A 14970-nucleotide genomic window follows, 5' to 3' on the forward strand; every position below is an offset into this window, starting at 1 on the left:
CCCTGATTACTAATGAAATTGAGCATCTTTTCATATGTTAAGGGCTTGTGTTTTCTTCTTTTGTGAAATTCCTATTCATTTGTTTCCTGTTTTTCAGCTAGCTGTCTTTTCCTTTTTTATTCATAGGAGTTCTCTATATGTTTTATTTTTTAAAAAATATTTTATTTATTTATTTATTTTGGCTGCGCTGGGTCTTAATTGCCTCATGCGGGATCTTTTAGTTGTGGCGTGTTGGATCTACTTCCCTGACCAGGGATTGAACCTGGGCCCCCTGCATTGGAAGCGTGGCATCTTAACCGCTGGACCACCGGGGAAGTCCCCTCTGTACGTTTTAGATACTAATAATTTGCTAACTAAATGCATTGCAAATACCTTCTTGATGACAAATTGGATATGGGAGGCAAGGGAGAAGAAGGAGTGTAGAATTACTCCTAGAATTCTCGTTTGGGGAACTGAATGGATGATGGTGCTATTAAACTAGTCTATAGAATAGAGCAGGAGAAATAGATCTGGGGGAAGGAGGAATTAATTTAAGACATTTTGGAGTTTGATGTTTCCATGGGATGTTGAGTTGCAAATGTCTCACAGAAAGTTGGCTCTAAGGATCTGAAGCTCAGGCCAAGCTCTGTTACGCCACATAAGTCCTGGAGGACTCCTGTATGATGGGCCTTCCAGGAGACTGTAGTTGGAAGGAATATGGTAATCCTAAAACTCATTTGTCCTCTACCCATCCTTCCTTCTTCTCTAGGCTACGGATTCTCCAGTCTAAGGTTTTTATGAAATAAATGTCCCAAATGACCCACCAGACACTTCATCGTAGTTATAATTACTTTATTATGTTTTGGTCTCGAAACAGTTAAATAATCTTTCTTAATATGTCTAGGAGAGAACATTACTTTTATTTTGAAAAGCATTCAGCATATTTGTCTTACATAACATGCAGCATGTATTTAAATTTTAAAATTTCTCCCATTGCAGTACTTAATTACACAAGTTATTCCATAAACACTGAAAACAATATAAGAAACATATACATCTAAGAATTCTACTTTGTGTAGTCTTTGACTAAATAATACTATCTTCACATACAGTTCCAGATACTTCTAGCTGCTTCTGTGTATTTGGAATTATGTATATAACACCCGGAAGAATATGGGCCCCTTGGAGGGATGGCAGTAGAAGCCCGTGGAGTAAAGATCTTTCTTTAAAAGGCAGATTGTATTATTGCTTTGAATACCTTTTAGTTATTTGAGATTCTAAGATCCCTGAGAAGCCCAGAGGGGTAGGCCCCTTCATAACCCCCTTTAGAAGATAGAAAAGGTGAGGAAGCTGTCAGTAGCAGGGTTAGGGCTTGGCACACTCACGGAGAACGTAGCACCTCAGCATAGCTTATGGTATAGTGCCAGGGCAGAGTTACTACCGAACATCTCAGGATGATGAGCCATCTACCGCCCTGCAGGAGAAGTAGCAACTAATTTGGTGACTGTGGTTGGTCACCTTTTAGGAGAACTGCAATCCACGGACAATTAGGGCTTGACATATACTGTGTGTAGGGAAATGACGGCAGAAATAGCTTCTCTGTGGTCCATCCTTATCGGTCGTGCAGTGATTATGCCTCTTTCTGTGTCTGAGATCTCTTAGACCTGTAAGAAGAGAAGGAGAGTGTAAATGACTCTGACTTCAGTCTGAATTCTGCTTGGAACATGCTGAATTCATAGATAGGTGAAGTGGGTGGTTAGCTCTCCTGCTGCTACGCAATGATTGTGGGTTACACGGGATGCTTTTTTAAGGCCAGGAAAAGCTTGGGGGAAATTTGGCATCTTTGCTTGGATAGTTATAGCTCTGCTTTAAGGTTAAAGTGACCTATTGACACTTCTAGACAGTAATCAGGGTAACTTTTGATACCACACAAGGTGACACCTCAGTATATAAATAGAGGGAGGTAGTGGAAGCATGGTGGTAACACCGTTTTCAGCCAAGAATTCCACAGGAAAGCCCTATGCAGATATTTCTAACATCACAAGATCAACATTTCTTAAAAGAGCAGTTCTTCTGCAAGCAATAGCAAACCTACCTTTCCTTGCTAATTGCTTTCAGTAAATTCTTGATGGTCTTAGACTCTGGATTAAGACATCTTTTCTCCCCGTTCTTTTTCATTGTGGCACTATAGAAGTAAATAGGAATGAAAATATTTAAAACAATATTGGGCCAATAAAACAGACGGAATATACAGTTTTAAAGTCAGACATTTAGGTTTCACTTTAGATGTTCCCCTTTGCTGTACAGAAGTCTTAGAATCATCACAAACCCTTTACTGATTTTTGTAATCATCATCATGTATTTAATTGTATGATTGCAACCAGGGAGGTGATCATTAGGTGGGATTTTACTCACATGATCTCAACGCGTGGGCAAGATTGACTTGCAGGAATCACTTCAAGTTTTTCTAAGGACCTTGGATTAACAGGTCGATCACTGATCTTGATACATGTACAGCGTGTAGTCCTAGAGAGAGGTATTTCTGCAGGAAAAGAAACAGGTACAGCAGACGACGTTAGCGCAGTTTTCATTTTAGGCATTTAATGTGGATTGGGTAGTACTTAGCTGAACCTGTACCTCTGTGTAATCACATACTCAATCTGTGATCATACAGCTCTGTATGATTAATTAGTTGATTCTCTGAAAGAATGGAATTGCAACTTGTTGATTGTAAGATCATACCCTTGAGCCCAGGTCATATAGTTACTTAAGTTAACTAAGGAGATACCTGTCTCATCTTCTTTCTCCTCCTTCCCTCACATTTTCTCTGTCTGTCCCTCTTCCTCTTCACTCCCACCTTCCTCCTTCTCTCTTTCTTTTATTCCACTTGCTTCTCTGACTGTAAACTCTGACCAGAAGGAATCTCTGCTCATTTACCCTTCATTTAAAAGGCAGGCTGTAAAACTTTTTGCAAATACATTATTTCTGCACTTAAAGAGTTTATACCCAGTCCTATTTCTGATCTTACAAATTCAATATCCCTTGAAGTTCCTTACCTTGAGTTCCTCTCAGAGTCAGAAGGATAAGGCAGAAAATAAGAACAGCACTTTGGTTCATGGTGCTGCAACTGAAGGTTCTTCTGTAGTAGGCTCAGACTGCCTGAACAGTTGAGGAGTGTCTCTGAAAACATCGGGCTAGGTTGCAGTATTTATTTGCAAAGGCACTTTCCCTCTCCAACTCTGATTGGATAACATTACAGTTGACTTAGGAAAACCTGTGTCTGTTCCTTGGGGAAGTCCCGTGTTGCAGAATCAAAGATACTATTTGTATTTATTGTGGCTTCTGAGTTATGGAATTTCCCTGCACTTCCTTTGTTTCAGTAAGAGTGAGCTACGTTTCACTTTCTAAATCATGAGCTGCTTCTTGAAAAACATAACTTTACTGCAAATATAAATAGTTTTTAAAAAAATGGAGCTTGGATTCTCATCTCGCACCTCCTGAAAAATGCAAATGTCAACTTTAACTCAAGTTAAAGTCTTAAACACAGTTTTAAAACAAGTAAGCCTTAATATTTTGTTTTGAATCCATTTAAATTTGCAGGAGTAAGGCACAAATAGGAATATCTCACATTTATTCACATTTTATGGGTTTCAGAGATGTTGTGTACTTTCTCGTTTTATTTCTACAGCAATTCTGTAAGAAGGTAGGAAATCATTTTATATGTGGAAGAAGAATCTTCAAGGTTAGATAACTATGTTAGGTCATACAAAGGTTGCCATCCATTTATTCTAACTATGATGCTTTTCTTCCAACATTTATTTTAAATTTTGGTAATACTTTCAGAGGCTAGATAATTTTTTAAAATTCCACAGTAATAGTAATTTTTCAACCTCTGGAGGTAAATCTAATTTTTGGAAACAGTAGTTTAGCCAAGCACTGCAGTGTTTGATCAGTATTACAGAGTAATAGGTTTGGTCTTCTTGGACAAGGTCAAAGATATAGAACTGGCAAGGTTCAAGGAATTCCAGAAATGCTCTGATTTTTCATAACATCATTAGAATAAGTGAATAGCTTCCAACATAATTATTTCTGGGGAAAACACTGCTCATTTGGTTATCTGATTTCTGGTATGTTATTAAACAAGTTTCATGTATTATAGTCAGTCCCTGAATGAAAACATCGTAAGACAATATCCAGAATGGAGTAAAGAAAGGATTTGTAGCTATAGTAGAGTTATTGCCAAAAAACGAAAGATGCTTTTTGAGGAAATAAACTTAAAAGAGGGGCATAAATAGAGACGGGAGAACAGAATGGAAATAGAGAGGTTGATTTAAGACGGGTACAGCTCTAAGAGAATGTCACATGGAAAGCAAAGGCAAAAAAGTGTTAGCCTTTGAGCTGGTAACATTGATAACTGAAATAAGCACAGTTTCAACTGGGCAAATAGGGCCAAATAGGGTCGAAACTTGGCCTCTTATCTTAGCATTCAGTAGTACTTGGCTGACACCGTCAGTAAGAAGTAGGTGATACTCATGTAGTGTAACATGTGTTGGAAGTTCACCAATATCCAAGGGTTATATAGTCTGGTTGTGTTCTTTGCAACTGATTGGCAACAGGGGATACAAAATGAAATACTATTCTAAATGCAGGCATCAGATGCAGGTGATACTTGGAAACTAGGAAAGTATTTGGGAGGTCTTTTCATAGTCAGCTAGGCTGCAGCAATGTAGGGATAGTCCAGGGAAAGGTAGGTCTGCCATCCTAGGGTTAGACTAGTGTACCTGGCAGATACTGGCCTACAGCTTGGCATAGAGGCCAAGATAAAAGCCCGTATCTGAAAACTGGACACACATAAGACTTGGAACCTCACGTACAGGAGATCCGTCATCAGAGCAGTGAGGTGTTGCTTGGGGAGGTGGAAATTGCTGGATCCCAGGTTGGTCTGTTCCAGGGACTGGGTAGAGCTAAGCTTCCCAGTGGGTAAGTCAGTGAGTGGACTTAACTGTGGGGAAACTGGAAGCTCAGAAGGAGGTTCGGAAGTGAGGCAGAGACTGATAGAGCCGAGAAGACTTTCACTCAGTAAAAAGGCCTTCTTCTGATGAGGGAAAGGTTTGTGCAAGACAGTGACGTGGAGGGGCCCTCCCACGGCTGTTTGTGCAGAATAAAAATTGGACTGTGAGTAAAAATGCCAAACATTTTTTGGGGAAATGTCTGACATCATGGATGGAAGAGGCACTGAACAGTTCAACATTAAACAATAAAAAGGTACATGGTGATAATTTTACTTTTGTTAGTATCTCACTTCTCATCTAAGATGCTGTCTATATAGCAAAGTAAAAGGAGAGTTGAGGTAGATGCCTGCTAGTGGATTGTTGTTAATGAGAAAATATTTCTTATTTGTTTAATTGATTTTTAATTAAGTATTACATAGCATTAACTGTATGCCAGGCGTTGTTTGAAGTGCTTTATGAATATTGACTTACTTACTCCTTAAATAGTGACTCATGTTACCCAGTAACTAGCTCTAGAGTCCATTTTCTCAACAACTTTGTTATGCTGCCTCTCAGAGAGAACATTGTTGTTCATTTGGATTTCTGATTTCCATTCTATCTTGATTGGCTGAAGTCATCTTTTTTTTTTTTTTTTTTTTTTGCGGTACGCGGGCCTCTCACTGTTGTGGCCTCTCGCGTTGCGGAGCACAGGCTCCAGACGCGCAGGCTCAGCGGCCATGGCTCACGGGCCCAGCTGCTCCGCGGCATGTGGGATCTTCCCGGACCGGGGCACGAACCCGTGTCCGCTGCATCAGCAGGCAGACTCTCGACCACTGCGCCACCAGGGAAGCCCTGAAGCCATCTTTGATGTTATTTTGATGCCTCAGTACTTAAACACCTAGAAAAGGTTTAAGGTGTATCTATCTTACACTGAATTCATACTGAAATGAAAAATGCTGTAGTATATATATGTTAAACACATATATACAGGTATACACGTGTTAGTAAACAATCACATAGATACACATTTATTTACTTATAGTATTTTTAAAAGGTAGTTTCCTTGCCTAAAACAGACCATGTTCAGTTGGATTCGTTTAATTAATTAATTAATTATTTTAATTAATTAATTTTTGGCTGCATGAGTCTGCATTGCTGCTCTAGGCTTTCTCTAGTTGCGGCGAGCGGGAGCTACTCTTTGTTGTGGTGTGTGGGCTTCTCATTGTGATGGCTTCTCTTGTTGCAGAGCACGAGCTCTAGGCACGTGGGCTTCAGTAGTTGTGGCGCACGGTCTCTAGAGCGTAGGCGCAGTAGTTGTGGCGCAGGGGCTTAGTTGCTCCGTGGCATGTGGGATCTTCCCGGACCAGGGCTTGAACCCGTGTCCCATGCATTGGCAGGAGGATTCTTAACCACTGCGCCACCAGGGAAGTCCCAGTTTAGGTTATATTGAACATTGTGATCCTGAGGTTTTTGTGACTGGGGAAAAAAGGCATTTATTTCTTCCTAGTTCTGATATTTGTATTCTAATTGTGTTAAAATATGTAAATTTTGTTTCTTTAAGAGTTGGGTTTTATTGCAATTTTTAAAACACTGCAAATAGATTTAATCATTCAGCACCTTGTTATTTCTGCAATTAGACAATTCCTTGGTTATATTCATCAGCCTACTCAACTTCTCTTTCATCAGAAATATAGATGTCTCCCACATTTTTTTAATATTCTTTTAACTGTTGTGACTTGCTGAATCATTATAAATTATCTTTCTTTGTCTCTACTGACAATTTTTTTGTCTGGTATATTAAATATAGCTAATTCAGCTCTCTTCTGGTTACTGTCAGCATGATATATCTTTTTCTGTTATTTACTTTTTAACCTGTTTATGTCAGTGAATATAAATTATGCCTGTTGTAAAAACTGTACAGTTGGATCATACTTTTTAAAAATCCATTTTCCAGAGAGCAGCCAATATGGCAGAGTAGAAAGACCTTGAGCTCACCTCTTTTCATGAGCACACTAAAATCACAACTATCTGGAAAACAGCCATCGATGAAAAAGACTGGAACCTACCAGAAAAGATCTTATACAACAAAAATATAAAGAAGGGACCACAATGAGATGAGTAGGAGGGGCGGACTTGAGATAAAATCAAATCCCATACCCCTTGGAGTGCAATCCACAAACTGGAGAATAATTATATTGCAGAAGTTCTCCCATACAAGTGAGAATTCTGAGCTCCACGTCAGGCTCCCCAGCCTGGGGGTCTTGCACCAGGAAGACGAACTGCTAGAGCATTTGGCATTGAAGGCCAGTGGGTCTTAATTTCAGGAGCCCCACAGGACTGGGGAAAATAGAGAGTTTACTCTTAAAGGGTGCACACAAAATCTCATGTGCACTGGGACCCAGGGAAAAAGCAGTAATTTGATAGGAGCCTGGGCCAGACCTACCCTCTGGTCTTGGAGGGTCCTAACCATCAGCAGACAGGCTGCCTAAGGACTTTCTGAGTCCACAGCCACCTTTAGACATGCCTCTAGACATGGCCCTGCCCACCAGAGGGCCAAAACCCAGCTTTACCCAGCAGTGGGCAGGCACTGGCCCTTCCCTCCAGTAAACCTGCACTAACTTCTAGACAAGGCTCACCAACCAAGAAACAGACACCAGACACAAGAAAACTACAATCCCACAGCCTATAGACCCAGCCTGTCCACAGCAGGCCAGATCCTACCCTGACAGCTGGGTCCTGGCTCTGTCCACTAGCAGGCCAACACAAGCTTCAGGATACCCTCGACCCCCAACTGTGTCAGAAACTGGGCCTGTGCTCCACAACGGGAGAGGCCACAACAGTGAGAGGCCCGCGTACCGCAAAAAAAATAAAAAATAAAAAATAAAAATAAATAAATAGATGTGGTGCATATATACAATGGAATATTGCTCAGCCATATAAAAGAATGAAATAATGCTATTTGCAGCAGCATGGATGGACCTGGAGGTAATTGTATTAAGTGATGTACATCAGAGAAAGACAAATATCGTATGCTATCGCTTATATGGGGAATCTAAAAAAAAAAAATAAGATATGGACGAATTTATTTACCAAACAGAAACAGACTCACAGACTTAGAGAACAAACTTATGGTTACCAGCGGGGAAGGGTTGTGGGGAAGGAATAGATTCGGAGTTTGGGATTGACATGTACACACTGCCACATTATATATATATATATATATATATATATATGTATATATACACACACACACATTTATTTGTTTTTGGCCGCGCCCACGCGGCACGCAGAATCTTAGTTCCCTGACCAGGGATCAAACCTGTGTCCTCTGCAGTGGAAGTGTGGGAGTCTTAACCACTGGACTGCCAGGGACGTCTCCACACTGCCGTATTTAAAATAGATAACCAACAAGGACCTACTGTATAGCACAGAGAACGGGGCTCAATATTCTGTAATAACATAAATGGGAAAAGAATTTGAAAAAGGGTAGATACATGTATATGGATAACTGAATCACTTTGCTGTACACCTGAAACTAACCAACATTGTTAATCACCTATGCTCCAATATAAAATTTAAAAACCCATAGTCATCATGTCACTCCTCTGCTTAAGACCCTCCAATAACTTACAGTTATATTTAGAATTAAATCCAATTTTGTATGCTGTTTTACTAGGTCCTCTATGATCTAGCTGCTACTGATTTCTCCAGCTTCATCTCACACTGTTCCCTCTCAACCACTATACTGCAGTCACAGAGGCCTTTTTTAAACTAGCGATTTTCTGTATCTCCCCCTGTTCTTTGCGTTGGTAGTTCCTTCTGGATGTTTGGATTTTAGCTAAATATTATAGTACTTTCTCTTACCAAACAATCTAGAGCAGCCATGACCTTATTTTAATTCTCTGGCATTTCTCACTCTCTGATATTTGCTTAGTTTACTTTTTATTTTTTTAATGTCTGTTTCTTCACATTCAAATATAAGCCCCCAAAGAGCAGGGACCTTATCAGTCTTATTCAGCGCTTATCCCCAGCAACTAGAGCATCACCAGGCATATGGAAGGTATTCAGTAAGTATTGGATGGATGGATAGATGTATAAATTTTTCCAGACTTTAAGCAACGGCACAAATAAGAGTTATACATCTTCAGAAAGAACGTCCATTGACTCATCACATTTTTACATTAGGACACGGGTATTACTATTTCCTCTAGCTTTAGGAACCAAGTTTAACCTAAGAAAACTACGGTTTCCCCAGAAGTTAGCATAGATTCAGATAGGTAGAATCAATATAGGTATTCTCAGCTAGCCATAGGTCAAAATCTTTATTCCTAGGACTATGGGGTAAATATATAAAGGGTGGTACACCTAAACACTTTTAAATTATTCATTGGAGGTTCTCTGCAATTATGCATTGAATGAATGAAGGAATGCAAGTCTCTTCAGTGCATATGGCATATATGTTTGTGGGTGGTTTTGGAAGCAGAAGAATGAGGAGGGTTGTACTTGTTCTCATTATTATGTCTGTACTTTGTGTAGGGAACCAGGCTAATCTCAGGGGATACTGGGGGGGATAAGATCCATTGTCTGTCCTTGATGGGACTTGCATTCTAATTGGAAAGACCGACAAATATGAAACAATAAATATCAACAAAAGAAACAGTATGATCAGTGACAAATGAGTGGTATAGACAATAAATACTATGGGGGTTCATAGGCGATTATATTCATTAAGACCAGGAGTGCTCAGATGAACCTTAAAGTATGGATTGTACTTAAGACAAGTGGCCAGGAAGGGAAAACATATGCAGTTAGAGAAGTGTCACCAAAAATGGTATCGAGCAATGCCAGCCAACCAGTCAGGCAGGTTGGCACAGTCTCCTAGGGATGGTAATACCTTGTTAGGATTCTGTAGTATCTGGTCCTCAGCTTTACAGGTCCAGAAACTGCTGAAACGGAAAACCTGCAACCCAGGATACTGTACTGAGCAAGAGTACCGTTTAGGATAGAAGGAGAAATAAAAAAAACTTCTCGGACAAGCAGAAACTGAAAGAATTCATCAATACTAAACATACCCTACAAGAAATGTTGAAGGGTCTTCTCTAAACGGAAAAGAAGTAGAATCTAAGGGAAAGAGAGAATGCCAATAAGAAAGGCAAATATAGGGCTTCCCTGGTAGCTCAGTGGTTAAGAATCCGCCTGCCAATGCAGGGGACACGGGTTCAAGCCCTGGCCTGAGAGGATCCCACATGCCGCGGAGCAACTAAGCCCGTGCGCCACAACTACTGGGCCTGCACTCTAGAGCCCGCAGGCCACAACTACTGAGCCCGTGTGCCTGGAGCCCGTGCTCCGCCGCAGGGGGGGCCACCACAGTGAGAGGCCTGTGGGCCACAATGGGGAGTGGCTTCTGCTCGCCGCAGCTGGAGAGGGCCTGTGCACAGCAGTGAAGACCCAGTGCAGCCAAAAATACATAAATAAAATAAATTTTAAAAAAATGTTTAAAAAAAAGGCAAATATATAAGAAGGATTTAAGATTACTTAAATAAGCCAGTATGTAGATAAAAAGACAAAAAAATTGTAAAAGCAGCTATAACTACACTAAACAGTTAAGGGATAAGCATAAAGATGTAAAATACGACATTCTAATCGTCCAGGGTGAACATGTCCTCAAAGAGTTAATTCTGCTAACCAACTCTACAAGAATCTAAGATGCAAATTAAAAAGACAGTTTATTCATTCTTTTTTTTTTAATGTGGACCATTTTAAAGTCTTTATTGAATTTGTTACAATATTGCTTCTGTTTTATGTTTTGGTTTTTTGGCCATGAGGTATGTGGCATCTTAGCTCCCCGACCCGGGGTTGAACCCGCCTCCCCTGCATCAGAAGGTGAAGTCTTAACCACTGGACTGCCAGGGAAGTCCCAGTTTATTCATTTATAACGAAGACCTTCCAGTATCTGGAATGATTGGGTCTGATAACCAAGCCACACTTTTGCAGTAACAGAGTACCTGGGAAGTTGAATTAGTTATCAGATTGTTTTCTGGTGAAAACAGAATCAAAACAAAGGACCATTCTCCTCTTATTTTGAATAGGGATCTGCTCAGGAGAGAAACCTTATAAGTGTGATCAACGTGGAGAAGAATTCAGAAAAAAATCAAACTATAGAGACAACAGGAAGCCAATTATTACTTGTTATATCCACAGCCAACCTTACCTGAATCACTTGAATAAAAATTAAATTATAACTCTTTTAAAATTTATATTTTAATTTTTGCCAGGCTTTTGATATATTCACTTTTTAAAAAATAAATTTATTTATTTATTTATTTTTGGCTGTGCTGGGTCTTAGTTGCTGTGCACAGGCTTTCTCTAGTTGCGGTGAGTGAGGGCTCCTCTTCGTTGCAGTGCGCCGGCTTCTCATCGTGGTGGCTTCTCTTGTTGCAGAGCATGGGCTCTAGGCGCACAGGCTTCAGTAGTTGTGGCTCGCAGGCTCTAGAGTACAGACTCAGCGGTTGTGGCGCATGGGCTTAGTTGCTCTAAGGCATGTGGGATCTTCCTGGGCCAGGGCTGGGACCCCTGCCCGCTGCATTGGCAGGCGGATTCTTAACCACTGCGCAACCAGGGAAGCCCATATTCACTTTTTAGTGTTCACTGATCTGAGTCTAGTTTTGAAAGAAAACAGGAATCAAGGAAATAGTCCATCTTTAGTTTCGGTTTTATTTGCTGTTGGTTTAAGACTCTAACTATGGCGTCAGGCCAAAAGAAAGAGTCTGCCCTAGCAGACTTGTTACAGGCCCAGAAAAAAAGCTTTTCCGAGAAACTAATGTGCTTAGAGGAAATTTCCTAAAAAGCGAGCTGGAGGAGTTCAGTGATTTCTGTAGACTGGGAATCCCCTCAGCTGATTTACATTACACCTTGGAAAGTCTGGGAGAGGAGGGCAAAGCTTTGCTTTTCATAGTTTTGACTGAGTTGCAAAAAGATTCTCTTAGCTAACAGTGTGGGAATACTGGCTACATGCTTGTGAGTTACCGATGTGTCTCATCATTCACAACCAGGGCAAAGCTGGTGATGTATACTTAAAACCATCATGCTTGGCAAAGCCTGAGAATAGCTTCTGTTTGTATGCATATTCAGATCCTGCAGCATTTTGCTTTTCTCACACTTGATGGCATGATGAGATGGGCTGGGAATCTACAGATAACAGTATATAGTTTTGTGTCTCACTTGCTCTGTGGTCTTGGACAAACTGTCAGGTCTATCTATGCTTCAGTTTTCCTACTTTCAAATATGCACTGTGGTATCTAACCTACATTAGATACTCTAATTCTAAAGTATGACAGAATTCTAAAGATGACAGATTATTAAAAAAATAATTATTATTAAAAAGTCTAAATGAAGTTTTCACTGGCCAGCATTTCAAAAATATAGCCAGCTCTCTGGCCAAGTATCAGCTTATCTCCTGGTGCAACAGATAGTATTTTCTCTCTGGATGATGTAGTTATTCAGGTGATCAGATGTGTCTGTTAGTCTTCAGCATTGACCAGCCATAGCATGCCTCTCCTGGTGGAACTGAGGACTGGAATCATGCAGCATTTCCCTCTTAGGAAAGGGCTTATTTAGGTAGCCTGTTTTATCTTTGATGGATAAGAGTACACTGTGAATTTACAAAACAAGACACAGATGCTCATTTTTCACTTCTCTTCTTTATGCTATATAGGTCCTAGCCTGAAAAAAAAAAAAAAAAACAAAGGAAGAAAAAAAGAAAGAAAGAAATTCAAGCCATAAGAATTGGAAGGGAAGAAATAAAATTTTGCATAGAAGATTTTCTGCATAGAAACCCCCCACCCCCCATTTACTAAGTTTTAGATATAACAGAATTTATCAAAGTGGATACCTAGAAATTCAATGTACTATGCTTTCTACATCAGTAACAAAAGAATTTTAATGTTATTTTATAAAAAATTTACAGAAGCAACAATAAGTACTTAAAAACATAAAATACTTAGGGAGGAATGAAACTAACAAAAGGCAAGACTTATTTGCAGAATATGCAGATGACTTTTTCTAAAAGAATGTCATGTAAAATAATGTTGAGATTCAATACAGAAAGATTACCCTTTTGATAAAGTTAAGCAAAACTAAAGTTAAATAATACTTTGTTGAGCTGTGTGTATATAAATAAAACTAATTTTAAAAAGCAAGGGAGTGATGGGTACACAACAATGTGAATGTACTTAATGCCACTGAACTGACACTTAAAAATGTTTAAGACAGGGACTTCCCTGGTGGCGCAGTGGTTAAGAATCCGCCTGCCAATGCAGGGGACAGGGGTTCGATCCCTGGTCCGGGAAGATCCCACAGGCCGCGGAGCAACTAAGCCCCTGAGCCGCAACTACTGACCCGCACGCCTAGAGCCTGTGCTCTGCAACAAGAGAAGCCACAGTAATGATGAAGCCCGTTCACTACAACAAAGAGTAGTCCCAGCTCACCACAACTAGAGAAAGCCCTCGTGCAGCATCGAAGACCCAACGCAGCCAGAAATGAAGGAAGGAAGGGAGGGACGGAGGAAGGAAGGAAGGAAAAAATGTTTAAGATAGTAAAATGTTATGTGTATTTTACCCAAATATTTTTTTAACATCTTTATTGAAGTATAATTGCTTTACAGTCTTGTGTTAGGTTCTGCTGTATAACAAAGTGAATCATCTATATGCATACTTATATCCCCATATCCCCTCCCTCTTACGTATCCCTCCCACCCTCCTTATCCCACCCCTCTAGGTGGTCACAAAGTACCGAGCTGATCTCCCTGTGCGATCCAGCTGCTTCCCACTAGCTATCTATTTTACATTTGCTAGTGTATACATGTCAATGCTACTCTCTTACTTCGTCCCAGCTCACCCTTCCCCCTCCCTGTGTCCTCAAGTCCATTCTCTACATCTGTGTCTTTATTCCTGTCCTGCTCCTAGGTTCATCAGAACCTTTTTTTTTTTAGATTCCATATATATGTGTTAGCATATGGTATTTGTTTTTCTCTTTCTGACTTACTTCACTCTGTATGACAGACTCTAGGTCCATACACCTCACTACAAATAACTCAATTTCGTTCCCTTTTATGGCTGACTAATATTCCATTGTATATATGTGCCACATCTTCTTTATCCATTCATGTGTCGATGGACATTTAGGTTGCTTCCATGTCCTGGCTATTGTAAATAGAGCTGCAATGAACATAGTGGTACATGACGCTTTCTGAATTATGGTTTTCTCAGGATATGTGCCCAGTAGTGGGGTTGCTGGGTCATATGGTGGTTCTATTTTTAGTCTTTTAAGGAAGCTCCATACTGTTCTCTATAGTGGCTGTATCAATTTACATTCCCACCAACAGTGCAAGAGTGTTCCCTTTTCTCCACACCCTCTCAGCATTTATTGTTTGTAGATTTTTTTGATGATGGCCATTCTGACCGGTGTGAGGTGATACTTCATTGTAGCTTTGATTTGCATTTCTCTAATGATTGGTCATGTTGACCATCTTTTCATGTGTTTGTTGGCCATCTGTATATCTTCTTTGGAGAAATGTCTATTTAGGTCTTAATGTGCATTTTTGGATTGGGTTGTTGGTTTTTTTGATATTGAGCTGCATGAGCTGCTTGTAAATTTTGGAGATTAATCCTTTGTCAGTTGCTTCACTTGCAAATATTTTCTCCCATTCTGAGGGTTGTCTTTTTGTCTTGTTTTTGGTTTCCTTTGCTGTGCAAAAGCTTTTAAGTTTCATTAGGTCCCATTTGTTTATTTTTGTTTTTATTTCCATTTTTCTAGGTGGTGGGTCAAAAAGGATCTTGCTGTGATTTATGTCATAGAGTGTTCTGCCTATGTTTTCCTCTAAAGGTTTTATAGTGTCTGGTCTTACATTTAGGTCTTTAATCCATTTTGAGTTTATTTTTGTGTATGGTGTTAGGAAGTGTTCTAATTTCATTCTTTTTTTTTTTTTTTTTTTTTTTTTTTT

The 14970-nt window shown here is 39.9% G+C and overlaps 1 protein-coding gene across 1 annotated transcript; it reads right to left on the reverse strand.

Moving 5' to 3' along the window:
* Nucleotides 1-814: 814 nt before the first annotated feature.
* On the reverse strand, nt 815-3165 carry CXCL10 (C-X-C motif chemokine ligand 10). Its single transcript, XM_027087596.1, has 4 exons — nt 3036-3165; nt 2395-2521; nt 2075-2164; nt 815-1643 (listed from the first exon to the last, which is right to left on the reverse strand). The coding sequence occupies exons 1-4, from the start codon at nt 3094-3096 to the stop codon at nt 1610-1612; spliced, it is 312 nt and encodes a 103-aa protein (XP_026943397.1). The 5' UTR covers nt 3097-3165; the 3' UTR covers nt 815-1609.
* Between the last annotated feature and the right edge of the window lie 11805 nt (nt 3166-14970).

This window comes from Aethalodelphis obliquidens, unplaced genomic scaffold (genome assembly GCF_003676395.1).
Source record: "Aethalodelphis obliquidens isolate GAN/ISIS:26980383/991018 unplaced genomic scaffold, ASM367639v1 scaffold59, whole genome shotgun sequence".
Classification (NCBI taxonomy): domain Eukaryota; kingdom Metazoa; phylum Chordata; class Mammalia; order Artiodactyla; family Delphinidae; genus Aethalodelphis; species Aethalodelphis obliquidens.